The sequence below is a fragment of the Caloenas nicobarica genome, chromosome 10 (assembly GCF_036013445.1).
Source record: "Caloenas nicobarica isolate bCalNic1 chromosome 10, bCalNic1.hap1, whole genome shotgun sequence".
NCBI classification, from domain to species: domain Eukaryota; kingdom Metazoa; phylum Chordata; class Aves; order Columbiformes; family Columbidae; genus Caloenas; species Caloenas nicobarica.
This window is the reverse complement of record NC_088254.1, coordinates 10143782-10160338: the sequence shown is the minus strand read 5'-3', so window position 1 is coordinate 10160338 and position 16557 is coordinate 10143782. Positions and strand designations below refer to the sequence as shown.

Genomic DNA, 16557 nt, shown 5'->3' with positions numbered 1-16557 from the left:
CCTTCCTACAATATCTTTTTCTACGTTTTTCTGTAAAAGAACAACAATCTGCAATTAGATTATTTGCTAGATACAGTGCCACTGGGTCGTTGGCCGATTTCAATCACACACCAAAGACATTTGCATATATTAATGAATTCCACATAATAGTCTTCTAAAAAAATGCCTCTTCTTTCTTGGTTACACAAACAGCACCTGAAGTTTTGTTGTTGTTTTTGTTGGGTTTTTTTTTGTTTTTTCTCAGTGCTGTTGTTTACTGGAAGACTTCTTCATGGTGTTACTATAATTGTAATTTGCACAACTGAAATGGAGTGACTCTTTATACAGTTTTTGTTGTAGCTGCAGTTACAATGTCTGTTACTGCAAACCTGTGAAAAGTATATGTGCATTACAACATTACCCCTAAGGAGATAGTTAAAAAACCCCACAGCATAATCAATACTGTAAAAAAGATGCCCTTACTGGAACTGTGATAGATAAAAGCAGCTAAAATGCCCCATACACATAGATTACAGTTTACAGATTTTTTTATCAGTATTTTTATAATTGATTCATGATATAGTAATATATTAGTCAAATAGTGTGCCAGTATCACTAATGGGAACTGCAAATGCCCTTGTTATGAAACTTAATAGATTAACAGATGCTTATATAAATATATTGTGCTATAAGGAACACTTCATAAAAGTAGCAGCACAAAAAAAAAATAGGTTTACTATACAGGAGGTTCCATTTATCTAGAATCAATTGTGAGAAAGGTCTAGGGTTTCTATCACAATCTCTGCTGAGCACATTTGCACAGCAAAAAAATTGGCAGGTTTGATTCAAGGCTGACTCAGTATTGTAATAATTTTGCAAAGCAAGAGTGGACTTTTTTTAGAAAGAGTTGTGTTGTACAGCTACTACATCTGTCTTCCAGAAAGGCCAAAATGAATATATCTGTATATGATAACATGGTGCCAGTTTTCCTTCCAGGAAAAATGACACAGATCTCCAAACTGGATATGTATATTCTGTATTGTCCCATATTTGTGTTAACTTGTGCAAGTTTTTCAGAAATTGAGAAAGAAATCCATGGGTCCTAATCTAAATTTATAATTCCTACAGTGATGCTCCTATGATTTCTAACAGAAATTCATGGTTGCTGTTGATAAACCCACCTTATATCATCCAGTTAAAATTGTCATGGGCTGCCACATACAGGCACCTGTTTTCTCTGTTCTTTGGTTTATATAAACTGAAGAGGTAACATGCATGGATACAAAATGGCTCTGTAGATCATGTGTATTTTCTGATGTTCTGATAGTTAATATTAGGAATTGAGGATGCATTTTTCACTTATGTGTAGCTACAAGTAATATCCTAGGAGACTCTTTTGAAATATTCTTTATAAGGTATAATAGCCCGAAGAAAATACCTCAATTATTCATGAATGACTAGCGTGCTCATTTCTCATGTGTGGTAATTTAGATCTTAAAAGAGAAAATATAAATGAATGGTATTGTATAAATCGTACCCTTTAGACAAGTTTGCCCATCATTGGCAGCAGCTCATTTCTAAAATTGAAATAAGCATTTGCTTGTTTTGTGATACTATAGCAAACATTCTTAAGTTGCATTGTATAATCTAATAACCCATTCATGCAAAAAAATGCTATTCATTTCAGAAATTCCATTCTATTGGGATGCAACAGAAGATAGTTTTTTCTTAATAATGACTTAAGCAGTAGATGTGCAGTAAATTTGATAACAATAAGATAATTGTCAAAGACTGTAAGAACTACCTTTTATTGAGCAAACGTTTGGTCATCTAGCTGTCTATAGTAATAGATTGTGGAAAAACTCCTACCAGAATAAAAAAAAAAGATTCCTCAGGTCTGTGGGAAGTAACAATCATGAGAGTATGCAAACAACTTTCTCTCCATTACTCTCTTTAGTAATCAGTGATATTATGCTAGGGAGAATTTGTAGTACTCTCAAGTAGTGATTGGGCATGAATGAATGGAATATTTAGACAGAAACTGAGTTACTGATTTTTCTGGAGTGTGATGAAAAGGCACTGAAGGTGAAAATGCTAACACAATGCTAAAAAGGCACAGTGCCCCACAGGGGCACTTCATTAGCTGATTCCCACAAAACTTAGTAATTCACTGCATAATAATACACTTCTGAAATATTTCTTTCTTGTATGGCACAGTGATATTAGTAGAGTGCTGATTTGGCGTAATAATAAAACTACAAATTTCTTTTTAATGTACCTGGTCAGATCTGAAAAACACAGAACCAAGTGGTGTATTCAGGTGTGTGTATGACAGAGGATGGGATGCTCCTGCTGTTAAATAAAATCAGGTGCACACCCAAAATATATACGAAAAAATGTGTAATACTACGTTATCATGCAAGCAGAAGTAAGGAACAAAAAGGTTTGAAAGAGGTGAGTTCGTAATACGTGCTGTTTACACAGGAATGTCATTCCTGCTGAGCATCTGTGTGAGGTCACATTTTAAGGGAAAAGAGATAAATGTTTTGCCTAAGGAAGAATGTGCAAGTGACATGAGACCTCAAACAGATGAAGCTGTGAGCAGTAAGTGAAGGAAGGATTACTCTGCCCAGGATTTGTGGAACCATAGTTTCCTGCTGTGGAAGAGGGAAATGGGAGATTTCAGCAAGGATAAAGTGCCCATTGCCTGATGGAGGGAGAGAATAGAGCTGCCCAGGGCCTGAAGTGGCCTGAGGGGAAAGACTGCAAAGCATTGTGGAAAAGCTAAAATAAGGATCATAGGCCTGGAGAAAAGATGGGCATTTGTTACAAACCAATTAAATCAGCCTTTTAAAGTGCAGAAAGTGGTTACAGGTGGCCCCATGATCATCTGCATATTGATTATGCTGAAAACAGGAGGAGACTGAGAAAGTGGAGAAGCCCATTTGAAAAACTTCAACACTTTTTTAAACCAGCTTTTCTACTTGTGCCATGCATAAATTAGATAGCTGTAGAGCTGCAGAGTCGTCTCCTCTTTCAGCCCATTTACTAATGCAGGTTTCACAGATTCGTGTAGGACTGTCATTCATAGCTGTTACTTGATTTGGCTGCTACACAGCTTTACTTGTCTTTTCTAACTTGACACCTGACACAGCTTCTTAACCATTTTCTAACAAAAGAGGTGTCTAAAGAACAGGAAGTCAGCAGGTTTGTGGGTTTTCCTCACTGCAGGGAGGAACTTGTGATCTGGTCTTTGTTTTGTTTTTTCCGAAGAGTACTGAGAACCTGAAGACTGGAACTGTGCGTACTACTGCCTCTAAAAAAACCTAATTGTTTATAATGCAAGTACTATATTTTCATGTCACTAGTGCTTTGAGGCACAAGAATGTTATTTACTGTTAGAATGTTATTAAATGCTTTTATTTCAACTCATTCTGTTACAGAACATGAAAAGCAGCGGTTATGCAAAAGCACAGATTATATGAATTTGCACTTCAAAGTGAAATGGTTTTATAATGAATACGTGCGAGAACTCTCTGCTTTCAAGGATGCGGTGCCTGAATACTCTCTGTAAGTAGTGTATAGGGATGTCTCCCATGAGTTTGAGCTCGTTGCAAGGGTGTTTTTGGTCAAATATTTATGCTCAAGCTTGTGCAAGATATCAAGGTGCGTAGCACTGACAACTCTTTACTTTTTATACTTCCTCTTCCCTAATTCTTCATTCTTTCAAATGAAATGGTCCAGGTACTGAAAGCCATATTAGCTATTTGGTAGGACTCTTTATCCTGCAGGTCTTCATAGATGACAAAATATTTTGGTCAGAAAATGCCTGAGGAAGGTATGAAATGTGGGAACAGCAGCAGTATTATTAATATAGGCCTCTGCATTTGTTTCATAGCCAAAATTGGATAAAGGCACAATGCTCACTTTACAAAATTGGTTTTTATTTTCAGGTGGTTTGAACCATTTGTCATTCAGTGGCTGGATGAAAATGAGGATGTCTCAATGGAATTTCTTCATGGAGCACTAGAAAGAGACAAAAAAGACGGGGTGAGCCTTTACTTTTTAAAGAAAAGAATAAAGAAAGTATTAAGACAGTTATTTAGTATTACGAAGCCAGAAGTACCTTTGGTCCCACAGTATCCTTGTTAGATCTCACAAGATACACGGTCAGTAACGGTTCTTGGAAGATGACCCTATGGACAAACTCCTCCTCTAATTCCATCTGCCTAAATTCCCCATAGACTCCAGTCTATGGTTTCACTAAACTGATGTGATACTCATGTCATGAAAGAGAATTTTGTTCTTATAAATAAGAGGTTTGAAAGTAATAGATAGTAAAGCCACATTTCTCAGTGTTACCAGTGAGACTTTTTAATTTCCTTTTTCTTTTTTTAATACTTTTTACAACTCTAGGAAGAATTTCAAGTGTAAGAAAATCAGTTCATACAGTTTTGATCTCTGAACAAGTATTAACTCATTTGAATGTTTCTCTCTAGTTTCAGAAAACATCAGATCATGCCCTCTTCTCTTGTTCTGTGGTTGATGTCTTCACACAGCTCAATCAAAGCTTTGAGATTATTAGGAAACTTGAGTGTCCTAATCCAGAAGCACTGTCTCATTTAATGAGAAGATTTGCAAAGGTGAATTAAAATCATTGCATCTCAACTAAGCTTCAGAGAGAGTGACATTGTGTTTCCATGTACTTAAGAGCTAAGCAATTCCAATGTTGTTGAGAATCAATCTCTTCTGGGATCTTTAGATCCTTAGAAAGACATGCTGTCTGTGGCTTAAGACTGTTTTTCATCTACTTTGTCAAAATCATTTACCAGTTGGAGACGTTCTAACCTCTCTAAGATTTCATATTTACATATGTTATACAGTCGATTGTTAAGCACTGATTACAATTCCATTAATGGAGCAATTCAGTGAAATGCAATTATCTAATTATTCAGTGCAAGGGAAGGAGAAGTTAAAGGTATGGCAATAAAGTATTGTTGGTTGAAGTCCTGAGGTAGTAGTTCTCATTCATCTGCTGTTGGATAAACTCAGCTTTGTTAGGCCAGCTTTCTGTTTGGATTGTAACATTTCCTCACAAGATTTAGATTTCCATTATAGTCCTGATGGCTTTTAAAAAGCTTGCATTTACATTTATTCCTGTTCTCCATTTACAAACAAAGTTCCTATTTACATGATTATTGTAAGGTAAGTTCATATTGCCAGGCTTTGAACAGTGCACCTTTGGTCTTGTTTCTCCATTATATTTGTCATCTATACATTATAACCCTAGAGGATTTTTTGACCTTGCTACTGTTCCATTAAGTACGTAGCACATTGCAAGGAGCAGAGCTGTCAATGCTTCTCAAAAACAGTATGACTAAAATTAAAGTATCTCTGCCATTGAAGATTACATTCCACTAAGAACAACCCACCATCTGTTGTGCAGGGATTTGAAAATGTGCTCACAGAATTGTTTATTTTGTATCTAAAAACATACGATATACTAAATATGTAAGCACCTGTAAAATTGATCATTTATATAAACCTCATTATCTGTGTTTTTTAGTTATTATTTTTGGTTTACATTATGAAATTTACTATTTAAAAGATTCTTCTCCTCTCCTAGACTATCAACAAAGTGCTTCTTCAGTATGCTGTAATTATTTCAAATTATTTCAGCTCATATTGTGATAAAGAAGATGTGGTGAGTAGAAAGTGTGTTTTCTTTCTGCCTCAGAAATTATGCATAAATGACTTAGTGTACTTTTTGAAAACATAATTATTTTTGTCTATGAGAAAAAGCATGAATAGAGGAAGAGATTTTTCATTTGCTTTATTTTTTAATAAGGTCAGCATGTTTTCATAGCTGCTTACTTTGCTGTGTAAAAGCTGGAATAGGTGGAATTAGTTAAGAATTGTAGTTAATAATTTCAGTATTAAAGTAGAAAAAAATTATAAGATGGTTAGAAACACTCCCTGGATAACAACCTTATACAATGGCGAATGTATCTTCATCTTTTTTTTTTTTTTTTCGCAAACAGAAGAAAATATTTTTGTGTTTTCATTTTGCATTAGCTTGCTTCTCTTTATCAATTTATTCATTAGAGATTTTATAAGATCCTTGTTCCCTGTGCAGGGAGTGTGTGCAGACTTTTCTGCTACCTCTACTCACTCTCAGTTCTTTATCCATGCAGCATTGAGAAAAAAATCACGTGCTATTTTGTTGACTTACAAGGGACTCCCTAATGAAGGACCAGGTTGCCATGGTCTCAGAAATAAATGAGATATGGACACTAAAGATGTGGTTAAACAAACCAAGACATTATCAGTAGCTTAACATGACTGAGGCGAATTGTTCTTGTAAACTGACTTTTCAGTATCATTGATATTCAAACAAAGCCAGTACTCCCAAGGCAGACAACATTTAGCACTGTGTCAACTATGTTTAGTAGTATGTTGTACAGATGTATCAATCTACGAATAGACGAATAACTGCAGCACTGTCCTCATACTGTTCACCTTTAAAAGTGCAGCACTTATATAGCTCATACAGAGATCCCAGCTGTATTCGTCACATCCCAATCTTGCCAGTGCTCTCTGTAGTGTGAGACAGTGTCATAATCTAGGGGTCACCAATATATACACAATAATAGAATTCAGAAAGACATTTATTGCAGCTAAATATCAACTATTGGTGGTTCTTGTGAGCAACATTACAAGACACTAAACTTACTAAGATATATTCATACATAAAAGGAACAAAACCTGCACATTCTCACATTTGGTGCTCTCTTTGCAGCCCCGTATCTTGATGAACAACATTCAACAATTAAGAGTCCAGCTTGAGAAAATGTTTGAGTCCATGGGAGGAAAGGAGGTGAGTCATGTTTGTTTCCCGATTCATTTTTAGTTCCTTAGAGATCATTAGCACCATGTTTTCAACCCAGTTTCACTTGTGCTTGCAAAGAAAATAATTTAAAAAAAAAAAAAAGTCTAAAAGAACTATTTAATGTCCTGACAGCACTAGAAAGGGTTAACACTATTTTACAGAAACATGCTAATGATCTGTAAAGTTCAACCAACACTGGGTGTTTTGTGTTGTAATCTGTAGTGCCAGCTTTGTTTTACTGTTTGTATTGGACTATGCTTTGCTTTTTTATGTATTGATTCGTTTTGCCTGTATCTGAAAACTTTGTAGAATATGTGCCTTGTGCTTTGTCTGTAATGTGTCATGTCTTTGTCTAATGCCTTTGACTTGCAATCCACTGAGCAGAAGAAAGAAGGAGAGAGATTCTCTTATGAGGTTTGTGATAGTAAGCATCTTTTATTATTCCAGATCATATTTTCTAAGGCTAACAACAGTCACATTTCCTACCAATTTCCATTGATGCATTTGTGTAACTCCCTGTGATTTAAATCAAAAAGAGATATGCTTGGGCATTCAGTTGGTACTCTAAATTGAAAAGTTTTACTAGGTAGATAGTGTAAAGTCTTTCAGAATTTCTAAAAAATCTATAAAACATTTTTAAGTGCACTTTTCAGTATCTGAGGGCCTGCTTGTATTCAAGATTTGGCACTGTTTCAGCAAGAGCTGCTACTCAACAGTCCAGAACTTGCTTAGCTTTATATTTCAGGAGACTTAAAAGTGACTGAAGTCCTGTCAACAGTAAAAGGACATAAACATGTGCTTCAATAGCTTGCTGATTGTAGTCTTTGATTGTTTTGAAAGCTAATGAAGAAATTAACATATTTTCAAGCTATAGAATCCTGTCTTATTGTTAAAAGCAGTGTTTAGATGATGAATATACTGACCTTATTATCAGTAGGTGGCTTTAAAAAAGAAGTTACATATACATCAGCATTTTCTTGTTGAAACTGTAGTTTAATAGTTTCACAAAACTTAGATCTAATGTGACCACATTATAGGGAGAATTGGAAAGTACATCATTTCGTACTTCCACATCTACTGTGGACACTGCATAGGCAAGATAGTCCTTTGTGCCATGCAGGGAAGACCAGCTTCCAATTGAACAGATTCACTCCATAGTGAAGAGGTTTTGTTGAGCTAGTAATAGCTTCTTGAAGCTGCCATGGCAAAAATACTTCCTGCTTCAGGAAACATGAAATAAACTTCTGCAGCTGTGTCATCACTGGAAATTTCATATCAAACTTTAAAAATATAGACGTATCATCCAGACATGGCTATGTTTTTTGTGGTGACTATTAATTCCCTTTCACTCTCCAAACATTACAAATAATCTTACCTTCCATGTTTTTATGTTCTGTGCAAAGTACTTTTGTATTAAGTTCTTGGATCCAATCCTACATGTTGAATGTCATGAATCATAAAAACAGCTAATGGTCCATAAGCCATGATGAAGACAAGAGCAGAGGACAGCTGATTAGCACTTTTTGTCTGTATCTATCGAATTATTTTCAAATCAGAATATTTTCTTGAATCTTCAAAATGTTCCTTTTTCCTCAAGAAAATATTAGTTTTCCTTTTGTTCCCAATAGCTTACATAACAAAAAATATGGTAGAAAAACTAGGGGTTTTCATAGCAGTTTTCTTTCAGAATCTCCCATCACTTCTAATCCTTTATGCTTTCCCTTTTTATGTTAGTGGGGATTAATTATTAAGGGTGTTACAGTATCATAGCAACATTTCCTACAAATGTGGTGCAACATGCAACCCTTGGAGAGAATTCAGAGATACAATTCTAAAATGCCTTTGTTAGGTACCTTAACTGCATCTCTGAACAGTCCAAGAAAAAAGATCTAAAAAATACATTCAAAGTTTGATTTGCATCTCATTAGGGGAATTTCTTGAAGAAAGGTACATTCATCTTCTATTTTTTGTCACCCCTATTGAAGTTCTCCTAAAATGTTTGTCCTCAAATTGGAATACCTACTTTTCTGGCTATTGCAAGAACATAAACGCTAACAGCTAATTTACCTTATTGAACTGTTACTTACAAAAACAAAGCCAGTAATAAAATCTGTAAGCAAGTTCCTTGCAGGGACAAAACAGTTTAATTTTTTGCATGTGGAGGGCATAGGGATTCAGATGGTTTTCAGTGGAATAATGAGACCCATTTCAGTTGAAGCAAAACTAATCCTAAGAAAAATTAAATGCTGTTAATCTCCTCAGTGTCACATTGTGAGCAGTATGTCTTTCAAACTGTGCAGTCAGAATACCACAATCGAGCAGCAGTTCCTATGTTCAGAGTAGGTCTATTGCATATTGCAGTGCAGGGAGCTCTATAAATAGAGAAAAAACTGGGCTCTCAGCTCTTCTGACACTGAAATAAAATAGTCTGAGCAATATGAGTTTCTTTATTAACTCTCCTCTTCCCCTGTAGCCAAGCAGGGAGCATACTTAAAAAATTATATAAATGAGATCAGTCTGCCTTAATAAAGAGTAGTAAAGTGACATCCAACCCACTGTCTTTCTTTTTCTAAAATCACGTCCTAAATTATGGTCACAGATTATCATAATGTAGAATTTTTGTTTAGATCCTGTTTGTTTCATCCAAAAGTAGTGCATACATTTGCACTAAGCCATTTGTTTGTGTCTGACAAGCTGGAAGCTGATAAAAGGGAAAGAAAAAAATGTGTTGCTTTTTACCAGATGGCAGAACATGGCAGAATTGAGTTGCTGCAATTAGGATTTTTAAAAAAAAAAGGTGGAAAGAAAAAGCAGGTTGTTTATGTAGAACAGCATTACATTGACTGTAGGTAAATCATGTTTCCTCTCCAGTAAGTTCAGTTAAAACTTTACATGTAATGCTTAGGAATTCCTATAGGAATCTATATATGGTCCTAAAGGCTTTGATGGCATGACAGAGGCCCCAGGTTGAGCAGAATAGTCCTGAAGTGTCCATCTTTGAATCTGTTAAGGCAGAGGCCTAAGTATTTAAAGAAGTGGCAGCCAAACATGCCAACATGGCATTCACTGTACCTAGATAGTCATGCAGGGGGGTAGAGGAAGGGTGATGGCTATCAGAGACAAAAACCACCACCAAAGTGATGGCTCTGATAAATACCTGTATCTTCCCTAGATATGTACATACAATATGTAAAACTATTTTCTGAACAGAAGTAACCAGGTGGTCCCATTAGGAAACTATAAGCAATTAGACCTCTGATCCTGCAGATAAATGGAATTCAGATTAGAGAGGTTCCATTTAACTCATGCAAAAGTAATTTGCATCTCTGTAGTTTCCTAGAGAAACATTACCAAATTTGCAGTTAACAAGATTATGTCCATACTAGCACACATTAAATTACAGCATGGAATAGCTCAATCTAACACATTATGTCAAAAGCAGCCAAATTCATCAGATCTTTAACTCTCTTCCGAGACTTGTATGTATACAAATTTCACAGTTTTAGACAGGCAGCATTTGGAAACAATGATATTCAAATACTTCTCATTTCTTTTGTATCTGTTCAGCAAAAGCATTCTCTGCTTTTGTTTAGCATTCAGAAAAAGTCAGACTTCTAATTATCTATTTAATAATCCATAATTAGCAGAACTTACGAAAGATTTCTCAGCATGTTCTGTTGTGGGTAAAAATAAAATCTATTATTTAAGAAGGTGGTAAAATAACAGCAATATTTATGAACCTAAGAAAGCCGAGCAAATTAAGAATTGGAAGAAAAGTATAATTAACATGTTAGCAGGTTAATAACATTTCCACTACTAAAATAAGTTTGCTCTTTAAAAAAATCCAGATTTTGACACCTGAGCAACCTACCAATGTATTTTAAGACTAGCCCACACATGCTGTGAACTGTAAATGGAACACAAGAAGCCAAGGGATAAATGGTATTTTTCTCTCTTTTGAGTCTTAGATTGGATACATCATATTAATGAAACTTGGCTTTTTTCGACCAACAATAATTTGCTCAAATGCGGGGGGGCACTTCTTGTGTTTTTCTGGAAAAATGTTCAGTCATGTGGTTTTGGGGGTTTTTTTGTCCTCATCAAACTCTGTGGAACAGGTGAGACTTGAGAAAAAGAAAAGTCCCCAGAGCTGTAGATACTTAATTTTCATAGCTGTATATCCCTTCATGACATCTTCTCAGATGCTGATCAGCATTGGGCTTTTGTCCCATTTTCATCCTTTTCTTCTGGTTGGCTGCAAAGCAGGGTAACACTGGGGCTAGGTTACCCTATAATTCCTCATTTAACCGCATCTGGGTGCCTGAGATTTCTGCAGCTGAGCATATTTGTATCTATTTTCCTAAACTGCTGCTAGTAGCAACTAGTATGAAGAATTACAGGTTGCATTTACCTGAGTTTTTGTACGCTTCCCAGAATAACTCTGCACTATCCAGAAGCAGATTGGCTCATGAAACAGAGATGGGCATTTTCATCGTTACTGCCTTGCTCATAAGCAATCTCAGCCAAGTCAAGCATGCTGAGGACTACTTCTCTTGGTCACTGGAAAGCCTCAGATAAATGAATTAATCTCTTCATCACTGATTTGCCTCACTGGGAAGCTTACCTCCTTTACATGGTGGTTTGAGAGCTGTCAGTTACTGTCTCAATAGTGAGTGTTGTGATGTCAACCCGCACAGGTCTTGCAGCTTGTCAGCTTCATTAAGCCAAACCATTTGCACATTGCTATAGCGTATTTCCCACACAATGCTTTCCTGAGAACAAGCAAACCTGGTACAAAACTGTCCCGTCTCAACAGATGGGAGCAGGGATGAGTTAACTCTGAACGCGACACGTGCCCTGACTCAACAGATGAGATCAGGTGTGAATTAACTCTGGGTTAATTCTGCGCGGTTATGTGAAGTGAAGGACAGACAACCACTCCAGGGGTCCAATTCAATTATGAGTTTTACTAGAAGTATGTGTTCGAATACTAGTTCCAGCGAATAGTGGCTGACAAAAGTATAACAGCAGAAGTCCTTCTACAAGCGATGTATTGGCAACCATCAGTAGCTATAATACAAAATTTAACCAGAATCAAACAGCAGAGCTTAAGATGATGTTACTCTTATACGTTCAAAAGGAAAAGAGAGAAAGAGAGTGGTAGAGGGAAGGAAAACTAAGGTATAAGAGAGAGAGAAAGAGAGTAAGATATTGTCACTCACAGAAGGAGAGACAAAGAAATAGGGATATAGGAGAAAAAAAGAGAGAAGGAAAGAGCAGAGAGAAAAGAAAAGAAGCAAGAAAAGGGTGAGGGATCCAGCCACTCTTAGAGCTCCGCAATGTGGATGGTGAGACTTGTATGATGATGTGTGGCCTCGGGTGTCCCGCAGCGAGGATGCTGGGGTTTGTAGTTCAGGAGCGCAGCATCCTCCGGTGTCTGGTCCAGTTCCCGCAGCGAGGCTGGTGCGCAGAGCGTCCTCAGGGTGGTGGGTTCCCTACCAGTGCTGTTCTAGATGAGCTTTTTTATAGCTCTCCGAGTAAAGTCTGGGGGGAAGGGGTGATTGCAAAAAGAGCGACAAGTCTGGACAAGTCTCGGGCCATGTTGAAGGGTCTCAGCTTTTCCCCTTTGTGTGCCAAGTTGGGCATATCAGAAGATGGAGCTATGTGCCCTCCGGCACATCCCCCACCTCCAGTATCGGCCAGCTGGCCTGGGCTGTGGCTCCTTAGCTTGTCGTTGATAGGTAAATCGCAGTTCACCCTAAACTGGATGTGTCATCTCCTGCTACAATGTTTGAGCCATGATTCTTTTTAGCCTTTGACAATCCTGGGGCTGGAGGAACTAGTTTTGCCACAGTATTTCAGCCATGATCCTTATCAATACACAACAAAAATATATTAGCAGGAGTGGTTCAAACAATTGCTGAAATAATGAATCCTTCTAAAGTACAAATAAAATTCCTTTTTGAGCAGCTTGTTTCAAAACTGTGATGTTGTTGCGTAGTGTAGTCATGTTGTGAATTGCAGCCTTCTAGAATATTTAGGAGGGAGACAGTAACCCTTCCTGAGCTGACTTAACTCCACTGCATGAGACCATCCTAAAACAATCTTTGTGAAGTCCACCCAGAATTTCATAATATAGAACCATCATCATAGTTCCCATCTTAACTGTATCGTATCAGGAAAGAAAAAAAAAAAAAAGGCAGGTCATGGCTTTACTATTTTTGGATGATGTCAGTCAAGGACTGACGCCTGAGGACCCTGTGACTTGCCCTGGGAACTCACTAGCACATAGAGGGCACATGGTAAAATAAATGAAAAGTGCACATTTTAGTCCTGGTCAGACACTCAAATTAGCATATTTTCCAGTAGTTAAACAAAAATAATAATAGCATTTTAAAATCTTGCTGATGTATTCTTAGTCCTCACGCCACCAGGTGTCTGGCACCTGGATGTCAGCCCGCATACCTCTTTGTATTCCACTGCTGCCTATGACTCTGCATTAGTAAGCATGAGCATGTGTATACACAGGGCTGGATGTCCTGCCAGATGCCTCCAGCTGTGCACACACAAACTTGTTCATGCAATTTGGGAGCACAAAGCCCTCCAAAACATCTAGCACTTGCATGCACCTTTCTATAATATGTGTTATGTTCACAATCTGATATTAGTATTTAATCCCGTTTGGGCCAGACTAGGTGAATTTAGCAAACACATTGTGTTTTCTGGTTATCACAACAATCTCTGATAGAAGGTAACTACATTGGCCTTTGTAGTCCCAGTGACAAGATGATTCCCTAACTTGTGCATGATCTGGTAAGAAATCTTGAGTCTCTGCCTGCCTGGTATTTCGTGCTTTCTCTGATGTGTACCATGTTCAGTGTAAATGCTTGTGTGTTCAGTATTCGTTAAATGTTAATATTCTAGTGGTCTTAAATTTGTGTTCTGTGTGTATCCCACCAAAGAAAGCAGTATAATTCCCTAGCGAAATGCATTTTCTGGTAAAAACTTTGCCTTTGTTAGTAAATTCTAGCTTTTTTGACTAATATAGACATTTCAGTCGAATTAGCTTCTTTATCCCTGCTTTTCATATGAAGGAAAATAATCACTTTAAGTGTACAAACTGTCAGAGTGTATCTGCTGGGGAAACTACTAAGATATGAAGCGAAGAACAACAAAACTCTTAATGCAAAATAATTAAAAACTAAATCAGAAAAAAGTTGTCAAAATTTGTAATTAAAATCTTTGATTTTTCTATGCTTTTAAACCAGACATAAGGTCTAAGGAGAGAAAGGATGATCTAAGGTTAGAACACAGTAGATCTTTGGGGATGTTTCAGAGTTTGTTTTTTTCTTTACTTTGCCTTAGAATTCCTGCGTAGTCCCATGTAAGTTCTCCAATGTGCTGTGACACAGCTTCCCTTTGTGATTAAAAGAGCTGACCTACTGCACCAGAGGACTCTGAAGCATCAGATGAAGAATAAGCACTAAACACTACTCATGCAGTTGAAAGATATGAAAGCACAAATAGAGAGATGTCTTGTAAATGCACAGTTTCCTTCGAAATAGTCAGATCCGTACCTGAGTTCACTGCAGAACAGAGCCCAGAATTTGAGGTTTATCATTGAAAATCATTCCTTAACACTGTGATGTAGATAGCTGAAAGACCTGGATTATCAGCTATTAATTCAAATTTAGCTGTTGAGCCTGATGATCATCAGTCATATCCCACTATGGGCTGTAATTGTTTTTCATAAATGCTAAAGCTGGAGACAATTTTTTTGGTTTTTTTAATTTGAAAGAGAATGCATAGCAAATAAACAAGTGGCTGACCAATATCAACAGAGTACCTTTTTGATTAAATATCTATGCATGGATCCCCATCCCTGTAAATGTAAAACCATATTTCTCCCCTGCATTCTCTTTTTTCCCATGTTTAGAAAACCTGTATCAGACGTACAGCAGCTGTTCTCCCTGTGCATCAGAACGTGTTGCACTGTGCTTGAATTATGGATGTCTTAATGGATTTTAGAAACACAAGTACTGAAATTCAATAGATTCCCTTCCCTCATACTGTGTCAGTAGAAGCAGCATGGAAAGCCTTCAAACCATCTTTTCCAGTGCTAGCTGTTCTACTTTTACACTGCATTAATGGGAATATGGAAACATCTTCAACACAAATCACAAAAAAATACCAACAATTATGAAATCTATGAACATAATTAAAAGCCAAAAGCATCTGCAGTATTATTAGCACAAACACTAGCTTCTCACACATTCTTCTCTTGGTATGCCCTGTGAATTCCATCTGCCTGATAATGGTAGTTCTATTCTTGTGACTACCAACACAATTTGCACCATTCCATAGAAAGCCGTTGTTTAATGGCACAGTTTTGGTTTCTAACAGTATAATTCTTCACTATTATAATAAAATGTTTTCCTTTACATGGAAATTGGATACTTAGGCCTACTAAAGCAATCCTGTGTTGTAACAGGTGTTTCCACCGTTGGTTTTCCATAGTGCAGTGCATCATTGCATATAATTCCTCATTCATCAGTTGTAGTGGAAAACCCAAAAACATATTGTATAGCTAAAAGATAACACTACTTATCTCTTTGCAGTTGGATCCTGAAGCTAGTGTCGTTCTAAAAGAACTCCAGGTGAAACTTAGCAATGTATTGGATGAACTTAGCGTAACATACGCTACAAGGTAAGAAACCTATTTTACTGCAAACCTTAGAGAAATATTCCTGTTCAAAAATCTGCCTCATTGATTAAGTCTGGGTGGGTGTTTGGACGTTTGCAGGTACAGCTTGCTTCTACCCTGACGAAGTGGTGTGTATTTGAGAGTGTGTGTGTGTTTAGACTCTGAAGCATACAGCAGTAACTTCACTGCAAAGAAAACTGAAAATGTTCTGTGGGCATGAACGTGTTACAGCAGCGAGGCTGGTGACTTTTGTTCTGCTTTTGGGAAAACAAAAACTGCCAGTTTGTTCTTGCCTGATGCTGTTAAATTTTACCTCTTTTTCCAAGTGGCCTGCTTCAACCAGGGATGTCTGCCTATGTTTAGCCTGCTTCAAATAGTCACTGGGAATGGCCTTCTTTGGTCATTTGCTTGCCTGTGGCTCTCCAAATCCTTCATTAATCAGAGTGCACACTGCAGTCTCGAATGAGTATGGTGCTGTGCCAGCAGGGCCTGTGCTATAAGAAGCTGCAAGTTATTTTTGCTTCAAATTAGAATGGAATCTAAGGAAGAAGGATTAGTGCCGTGGTGGTGTTCATTAAGCAAAGTCTGTAGTTGCTTATTTAATCCATCCTTGAACTGTCTTTCCAGGGCTTGTTTCTGAATGAGCCAGCTAGGTTTCTGCAAAAGAAAACCCAGGAATAGTTCAGTCCAGGTCATGCTTCAGATAGCTAGAATGTTCCTCATGGGTCAAGTTATTGCTGGGGTTCGTGAGGTTAAAGATGTTAGAAAGATGGCTAATGTCAAGAAAAGCCAATGTATTCTTTTGCCTTTATTGCAGCGACTGGTGCTAAGGATTTATGTGAGCAGCATCAATAGCAACTTAATGTTGATTTTATCTAGGGCTTTGAAGTGTGTAGGTAATTACACATCCAAGTGTACTTGGAAAAGTTTCCAACTTTTCCAGTGTTTTCACATGGAAATTTGCACTCTCTTTTTATGATTGGCT

The 16557-nt window shown here is 37.1% G+C and overlaps 1 protein-coding gene across 2 annotated transcripts in view; it reads left to right on the top strand.

The window, feature by feature from the left end:
* UNC13C (unc-13 homolog C) overlaps positions 1 to 16557 on the top strand; it is a 139156-nt gene that overhangs the window by 98614 nt on the left and 23985 nt on the right. For both annotated transcript variants that reach the window (XM_065641359.1, XM_065641358.1), the window contains 6 exons: positions 3423 to 3549; positions 3933 to 4029; positions 4479 to 4622; positions 5606 to 5683; positions 6779 to 6856; positions 15487 to 15575. In XM_065641359.1, coding sequence (XP_065497431.1) covers positions 3423 to 3549; positions 3933 to 4029; positions 4479 to 4622; positions 5606 to 5683; positions 6779 to 6856; positions 15487 to 15575 — 613 coding nt within the window. The remainder of the gene's footprint in view (positions 1 to 3422; positions 3550 to 3932; positions 4030 to 4478; positions 4623 to 5605; positions 5684 to 6778; positions 6857 to 15486; positions 15576 to 16557) is intronic.